Raw genomic sequence first — 8,872 nt, forward strand, 5'->3', positions numbered from 1 at the left:
GAGGGGTGGGCCCTCCTCCTCAGGGCCCAGCTGTCTGAGGGGTGGGCCCTCCTCCTCAGGGCCCAGCTGTCTGAGGGGTGGGCCCTCCTCCTCAGGGCCCAGCTGTCTGAGGGGTGGGCCCTCCTCCTCAGGGCCCAGCGGTCTGAGGGGTGGGCCCTCCTCCTCAGGGCCCAGCGGTCTGAGGGGTGGGCTCCCCTACCTGAGGTTGGTGACAGCGTGCAGCGGCTGGTTGGTCCGAAGGCTCTCTGCCTGGCTGAAGACCCCGTCTCCATGGGCGAAGCTCCCCAGAGGAATGTAGTCCTTACCGTCCTGGGGAGAGTCAGCACCAAGACAGCGTCCTCAGACCATAGGGGTGATGTGTGTGTGAGAGGCTGTACTGTATGTGTAGTGTCTTTAGAAATATTTGGGGGGGATGTGAGAGAGTGTGCGTGTGTGTGTGTGTGTTCGAGAGAGTGTGTGTGTGTGTATGTGTGTCTGTGTATGTTTGTGTGAGTCTGAGTGTGAGTGTGAGTGTGAGTGTGAGCAAGAGAGTGCTCAAGAGTGTGTGTGTCTGTGTGTGCAGTGGTGTATGTGTGAGTATGTGTGAGTGTGTGTGAGTGTGAGTGTGAGTGAGTGTGTTGGTTTGAGTGTGAATGTGTGTGTGAGTGGTCTGACCTCCTGAACCCTTGCCTGTAGCAGGTCTCCCAGTGTTCCCACTAAGTCTGTGAATGTTGGTCGGTCTGTGGGGTTAGCCTCCCAGCATGTCAGCATGGTGCTGTAACTGTACACAAACCGACACACACACACACACAAAGTCACATAATTAGTACAATAGCGGATTATAAACGTATTCAATAGACTTTGTTGAATATAACATTCCACAGCTGTACATTTCCGTTCCACAGACGGCAAAGGGGAGATAAAGTGTTGTTGTCTATATGTTCTGATTGGTCCTGACGACCCCGTCTGTTGGACGGCTGAACCACGAGGACACACACATCACATGACTCTGATGACCTCATCCACCCACATGTCAGGGGTGCTGTAGTCCGGCGCCCGCATGCGCGTCCCCGCCTTCAGCCGGTGGCAGAACTCCTCATCGATGTGGAGACCGGGGTACGGAGCCGCTCCTGGGACACACACACACACGAACACACGCACACAGACACACACGCACACAAACATGCACGCATGCACACACATGGACACACGCATGCACATACACACACACGCACGCAGACACACAGACAGTCAGAAACACACACACACACACAGGTTATTTAGGCTGAATGATGTATCAATCATTTCTTGAACATTAAACATTGGTCTGTTTGGTCTGGTTGTTGGTTGTTAGCATACACACACACACGCACACACACACACACACACACACACACACACACACACACACACACACACACACACACTGTGTGTACCCAGAGAGAAGATCTCCCACAGCAGGACCCCATAGGACCACACGTCGCTCTGGGCGGTGAACACTTTGTCGAAGATGGCCTCAGGGGACATCCACTTGAGAGGGAGGCGCGCCTGCTCGGCCAATCACAGGACAGAACACGAGAGGCGGGACACAGGAGGGAAACGTTTCAAATGGAGTTGGATTTCTCAAATCCCAGATGAAAGTATGACTATACTGAGTTATAAATGACTGTAACAGGTCAAGGTGTCCACTGTTAACCTAAGCTGCCTGATTTTCATCCTTTGAAAAAACAATGGACTTATTCTATTACAGTAAAGCAGAACATTGATGCATTAGTAAAAATAAAGCTTATGTATCTATGATTTAAAGTTTTTATTTGATTGTTCCTGCTCCTAAGGGACCTGTCTCTGTACTGCCTAACCCCTCCCTGCTCCTTAATGACCCGTCTCTGTACTGTCTAACCCCTACCTGCTCCTCAATGACCCGTCTCTGTACTGTCTAACCCCTACCTGCTCCTCAATGACCCGTCTCTGTACTGTCTAACCCCTCCCTGCTCCTTAATGACTTAATGACTAACCCTATCTGAAGTAATTCACCGTCACTTCAGATTAAAGCATGTGCTACATGATAAATAGGAAGTGATAGGTGAAAGTAGCAGGTGTGCGTGGGGACACTCATTTTGGTGCCGGTTGGAAGCAGGAAGCAGGCTGTGTCGGTGCTCACTTCTCTGTTCACTAGCAGAGGTGCATCAGAAGAACAACATTGTGGTTCACCCTCACTAGGGTTCAGGCTCACTAGGGTTCACCCTCACTAGGGTTCAGGCTCACTAGGGTTCACCCTCACTAGGGTTCAGGCTCACTAGGGTTCACCCTCACTAGGGTTCAGGCTCACTAGGGTTCACCCTCACTAGGGTTCACCCTCACTAGGGTTCAGGCTCACTAGGGTTCATGCACACTATGCCATTGGGCTAGGTGTGTGGCTCAGGACAGAAACACTCACGTCCCCCGTGCGGACGTAGTGGGGGTCTCGGTAGAGGTCCCGGGCCAGGCCGAAGTCACAGATCTTCACCACCTGGTTCTCGGACAGCAGGACGTTCCTGGCCGCTAGGTCTCTGTGGATACACTGTTAACACACACACACACACACACACACTGTTACTACACACACACACACACACACACACACACACACACACACACACACACACACACACACACACACACACACACACACACACACACACACACACACACATACACATGCACAAATCCACAGGGCTGGACCTTGCGGGAGGAGAGGAACTCCATGCCACGGGCCACCTGGAAGCTGAAGGAGATAAGGTCTTTCAGCAGCAGGGGAGAGCTGCAGCGCTCTGCTGGGAGAGAGACATAGAGACATGAGGAGATATATATATATATATATATATATATATATATATATAGAGAGAGAGAGCGAGAGAGAGAGAGAGCGCGAGAGAGAGAGAGAAACATAGAGACATGAGGACAGAGAGAGTTAGAGACATGTAGTGAGAGCGAGAGAGAGAGAGACATTAAGAGTGAGAGAGAGAAAGCGAGACATGATGAGTGAGAGAGGGAATGAAGACTGAAAGAGAGATAGAGAGACATAGGCATATATAGGGACAAATAAGAGATATAAAGAAAGAGAGAGACATAAGGAATGAGAGAAATAGGTATACACTGTATATGTAGACAGAGTGAGAGAGAGAGAGAGAGAGAGAGAGAGAGAGAGAGAGACAGAGAGACAGAGAGACAGAGAGACAAAGACATAGCTGGGTGATGAAGAGAGAGAGAGAGAGACAGAGCTGGGTGATGAAGAGAGAGAGAGAGAGACAGAGCTGGGTGATGAAGAGAGAGAGAGACAGAGCTGGGTGATGAAGAGAGAGAGAGAGAGACAGAGCAGGGTGATGTAGAGAGAGAGCAGATGAGGGGACCCTCAGGTATTCAAAGGGATGCTGGATGGGGCCTACCCTGGTCAGGCTGCTTTCCCGGCCCTGAAGATGAGCCTCTACTCCGGGCCCCGGGGCCAGCACCTGGCCCCTGCCCGGCCCCCTGCCCGGCCTGGTCCTTGGGGAGGGGGGCAGGCCGGCTGGGGCGTCCAGGCTGTGGGGAGACCACATTTAAGCAATAGATCATGACAGGCTCTGGTATGTTCTCATTATACCACATCGCCCGAGTGATACTGAACTCTGTAAACTGAACGGGCGGCATAGCTGTGTGTATACGCTCAATATACAGTTGGGAACCAATCAGATCACTTGATTTAACCAATCAGATCACTTACATTTATACAAATACATTTATACTTCATTACAGCCCTGGAGACTATGACTGCTAGACTCAAACTAAACTAGACTCTAGACTCACAAACAACGAGACTTGCCTTTATAACTGCTGAACAACAGGGCCTCGTAGATAAAGAGAGTAGTTCAGTCCAGAAGGGACGGGGTGCAGCCTGCAGAGCAGAGAGCAGAGAGCAGAGAGAGGAGAGCAGAGAGCGGAGAACGGAGAGCGGAGAGAGAGCAGAGAGCAGAGAGCAGAGAGACCAGAGAGAGCAGAGAGCAGCGAGCAGAGAGAGGATAGAGGAGATAGAGGAGAGAGAGGTGAGAGAGGGGAGAGAGGAGAGAGGAGAGAGGGGAGAGAGAAGAGAGAGGAGAGAGGAGAGAGGGGAGAGAGCAGAGAGCAGATAGCAGAAGTGACCTCTGGCTTGTGCTCGGTTTGGTGGCGAGTTCCTATGGAGCCGTGTTGACTTGTAGTGAGAGGGGGAAGCTGTGTTTCTAAATGTACACTATTTATTAATGTGTAATTGCATTGTGTGTGTGTATGTGTGTTTCTGCACATATATATATATATTTCTGTCAAACGTGTCAGACATAAGTATCAATGTCTATTGGCCTGGGTCTGGTGGTGGCACTTGAACTCACCCAGTGTTGTTCAAACTGATCTCTCTTGCTCTTAAGGTAGGCTGAGAGATTTCCATAGTGGCAGTACTCCACTATAACCATCAGTGGGCCTGGTACACACACACACACACACACACACACACACACACACACACACACACACACACACACACACACACACACACACACACACACACGTATACACACACACACACACACACACACACACACACACACACACACACACACATGTACACATACACACACACACACACACACACACACACACACACACACGTATACACACACACACACACACACACACACACACACACACACACACACACACACACACATATGTACACATACACACACACACACACACACACACACACACACACACACACACACACACACACACACACACATATGTACACACACACACACACACACACACACACACACACACACACACACACACACACACACACACACACACACACACACACACGTACACACACACACACACACACACACACACACACACACACACACACACACACACACACACACACAGAAAGACACATACACACATACACAAAAACACACACAGACACATTAGTTAAAACCAACCCCTAAAACAGTAATGGGTGCAGGTGCATGTTGAGTGCATGCAAAGGTACAACCAAAGCATTTAGGCATCATGCGTAACCCGTTTAGATTACAGACACGTGCACACACAGAGGTGCAGCTTGTGAACAGGCAAGGCAGGCTGCTTGAGGCCCCCTGGCGGCCCGGGGCCCCAAGCAGTTGCCAGAATATATAGAAAAGTATCATCCCTATGGCATTTACCACTTGTTTGGCGAAAATTATCTACCAGACTTTGACAAACGGTTCAAGACTTTGCTTTAGTCGAGCCAATCGCTACATTTATGTGCTAAAAAAAATTTAATTGGCAGCACTGTTTCACCTGAACACGTCTGCAGTGGAAGATGAGATTTTGACAGTACAAGCTGATATTGAGCTGAAGTCCAGGGCTCATGGCCAATTTGGGAACTTGCTCACAAAGGAAAAGTATCCAAACATGAGGAAATGTGCTACCTCCTTGACTGCATTATTTGGCTCTACTTATTTATGCCAGTCAGCTTTTTCCCACATGATAATGAGTAAGTCCAAATACCGTTCCACCATCACTGATGGTCATTTGGAAGCCTGCTTGACGCTAGATTCCAGCTACTCTCCGGATTATGAAACCCTGGTTGACTCCATTCAGTGCAAGTCATCAGAGTATGTACTCAGTATATATAAATAAATATATGTTTAGCATTTTTTTTATCTGGCTGGATCATTTTGACCTGGTCATTTTGTGTTTGTGTGTGTGTCTTTTTCGACCTGCAGGCCGAAAAAGTGTAGGCACCCCTGAGCTAGGGCAAGCATTTGCGCTAAACAGCATTTGTAGTTTGTAGTTTTGTAGTTTCTAGTTTGTTATATTAATGTTCAGAATATCATATGTAGCACCTTTAGGGGTTTTGATGAGCACTGGAATTGTAATGTGGGTTTAATTACCTAAGAAAACTATTCCCAAGTACTCAATTGCTGTAACTAATTTGAATTGCTGTAGATAATTAATACCAAGTCACTTCACACCTCTGTTAGGTGTTTTATACTTTATACTTTATACATTTTATACTATGTTGATCTCTATTTTTGTTAGTTTAATTGTTCTACATTTGTATTAATGTAGAACAATTAAGTGCAATATTCATCAAAAGACAATATTCAATGTCTTTTGATGTGAGTACATAGTATTTGCACTAGCCATGGCATGTAAAACAGCATTTGCAAAATAAATTATAAATAAATAATTTAAATAAATAATGCTGATGAATGTTGGTTGGAGGGGCCCCCTAGGAATTTTTGCCTAAGCCCCAAAAGACTCTCAAATCGCCACTGAGCACACAGACCCCCCCCCCCCACACACACACACACAGACCTGTGGGCTTGGTGCAGGCCCCCAGCAGGTTGACCACGTTCAGGTGATGTCCTATGAGGCTCAAGATCTTTAGTTCGGTCATCAGAGCTTTGTGTTCGCTGTCTGTAGCGCCCTCTAGTGGTCCGACACAGAACCGCAACAAAAAGGAAATGCAGGAACGTCAGGCCTATTAGTGAATAATTTACATTAGAAGACGTCTCACACACAAAAAGACATTTGCTTTATATTCTATTAGAGGTGGAAGGTTCCTGCCAAGCCTTCCATCCAGCTCTTCACCGAGTCTTTATTTTCCCCACAGAGGAAATGTGTTTTCACAGTCGCCACTAACCAAGAAGCACGCAAGAAACAAAGCAGAAAAACAACAAACAAGATGTATATATTTAGTCTCTGCAGGGCATCCGTGTGTGGGAAGCTTTGTTCTGGTGATCTGTGTGAGTGTTTGTCTGTGTGTGTGTGTGTGTGTGTGTGTGTGTGTATGTGTGTGTTTTAACCTTTGAGCATCTTCACGGCAACGGTGGTGCAGCTGGAGGAGTCGTCCACACCGAACGCTGAGGCCTGCATGACCCTCCCAAAGGCCCCCCGACCCAGAGGCCTCTCTGGGGGAGGGAGGGAGCGTGGGAGGGAGGGACAGGAGGGAGGAATTATTAATATTAGTTATAATTAATATTATTAGTATTCAATTCGCCACAACTTGGTTTGGTTCCAGGCACGTTGTGTTTCCATCTAAAAAGTACCTCTTCAACGTGGGCGGGTCGTAGAAAATAATAACCTCTTCAACGTAGAGAGGTCGTCATTAGGGTTTAATCCCGGGAGACGGGATTCACAGGAAATCTGATCAAGACTATCAAGACCTAATTCCTGGGAAAGGTTATGACGGGAAACGGAGAGTGGCCAGCAGCCTGTTTACGTCACACAAAAGTACCAGCTCAGCTCGCTTGGAACCTCGACAGCAGTGCTACTAAAAAAAGTACCAGGTACCAAGTACTTTTTTTGGCGATGAAACGCAAAAAAAGGCGGGTCGAGGCGAGTCGAGTTGAGCTGGTACTGTCAGTGGAAAAGGGGCATAAGAGTGTGTGGATATATATTTGTATTTGTGTTCATGTGTGTTTTTGAATGTGTATATGTGTGTGTGGACATATATTTGGATGTGTATTGTGTGTGTGCGTGTGTGTGTGTGTGTATGTGTACATGTATGTGTGAATACTATGTCTGTGTGTGTGTATATATGTGTGATGAGACCAAGCAGCCATGTCAGCATACGGGCCCAGGGCATCGGAACAGAGCCCCTCCCTTCCCACACTCAGACCTGATTAGCCCTGTTAAACCACGCTAGCACGCCTGCTGCCGAGCTAATTAGCGCTTAGCAGACAGCACACCCAGACAGACAGTCTGATGAGTGGAATCGGGGACCCTCCCAATAATATCTGATAAGGGCTCTGAGAACGTCCTCCCATCAGCCTAAACGGCTGTTGTTAGGACCCTAACAGACCCGGGAGCAGGTCCAGCAGCCTGTTAGTGGTGCCCTGTTGGACCAGACTAACGTGGACTTCCTCTATGGAGCTTGTACATCAGAATGCATCATGGGATTTCTTCTTGCCGATACTCCCCCTTTTTGAGTGTAGTACTGTAAAACCTCCTCCTAAATACAACGTACCCCAGGCTAATCCAAACGTGTTTCCACTTCTCGCATGAGAAACACTTTGGTAGTTTGAAACACAACAATGTCACCCCTAATGAATAATAATATGGATTAAATAAATGACATAACCCTGACAAAAACAGCATTACTACCTAAAGCCCTCATTCTGATCTGGCGTCTCATGGTGGTTGGGTGCAGAGATACCCCCCATCATCAGCCAATGGGATAGAGGAGGTTTCCTCATTCAACAGTTGACAATTTTATTTAATTAAGAAGTTGGATAGAAAATGAATCAATAATTTCCCTCCCTCATTGTGTCTCTATGTGGTCTGGGTTGGCTCCTCCATGATTCAGAAACCATACCTAGCTTGAGATGCTCCCTGGGGAACTCCCATTGGCTGGGGTCGTACTGTAGCCTCTCACACTGCTCCTCCATTGGTCCCCCTCCCGTGTCCAAGATGATTGACAGATACTCTGGTTTAGTAGCGGATGGCCTTGGCTGAGAGGGGGGGGGGTACAAATCAATGTTTTTGACCAACAAGGATGATTCTTATCCCGGGTGAGTCTCTACCTTTTTTTTTAGGACAAAAGCTCAGAAGGGCAGCATTCAAACTTACAAGCAAGCCAAACAAAAGCATGTAGCTTGGACATGTTGCTCTGTGATGTCAGCTTTCTGATCCTTTGCTGCTCCATGTACATGAGGGTTCAGTTGTGTGTTTCTGTAGATTCCCTTCTCCTTTCATTCTCATTTTCTACGGTTCTCACCCTAACCTCCATGTCCCTCCCTCCTGTCCCTCCCTCCCTTCTGTCCCTCCCTCCCTCCCTTCTGTCCCTCCCTTCTGTCCCTCCCTCCTGTCCCTCCCTCCCTTCTGTCCCTCCCTCCCTCCTGTCCCTCCCTCCCTC

General features: G+C 48.0%; 1 protein-coding gene across 3 annotated transcripts in view; it reads right to left on the minus strand.

Moving 5' to 3' along the window:
* The window catches only part of flt1 (fms related receptor tyrosine kinase 1), a 46,410-nt gene that overhangs the window by 3,410 nt on the left and 34,128 nt on the right, over positions 1–8,872 (minus strand). Inside the window, exons 17-27 of one of the 3 annotated variants that reach the window (XM_084475157.1) lie at positions 8,333–8,468; positions 6,822–6,926; positions 6,331–6,444; positions 4,359–4,447; positions 3,405–3,537; positions 2,701–2,789; positions 2,417–2,539; positions 1,416–1,527; positions 1,010–1,109; positions 655–760; positions 200–309 (exon numbers count right to left, since the gene is read on the minus strand). In XM_084475157.1, coding sequence (XP_084331283.1) covers positions 200–309; positions 655–760; positions 1,010–1,109; positions 1,416–1,527; positions 2,417–2,539; positions 2,701–2,789; positions 3,405–3,537; positions 4,359–4,447; positions 6,331–6,444; positions 6,822–6,926; positions 8,333–8,468 — 1,217 coding nt within the window. Of the gene's footprint in view, positions 1–199; positions 310–654; positions 761–977; positions 1,110–1,415; positions 1,528–2,416; positions 2,540–2,700; positions 2,793–3,404; positions 3,538–4,358; positions 4,448–6,330; positions 6,445–6,821; positions 6,927–8,332; positions 8,469–8,872 lie in introns of those variants that run through there. The other 2 variants (XM_084475156.1, XM_084475158.1) reach the window with 2 other exon arrangements.

The sequence above is a fragment of the Micromesistius poutassou genome (assembly GCF_964030765.1).
Source record: "Micromesistius poutassou genome assembly, chromosome: 11".
NCBI classification, from domain to species: domain Eukaryota; kingdom Metazoa; phylum Chordata; class Actinopteri; order Gadiformes; family Gadidae; genus Micromesistius; species Micromesistius poutassou.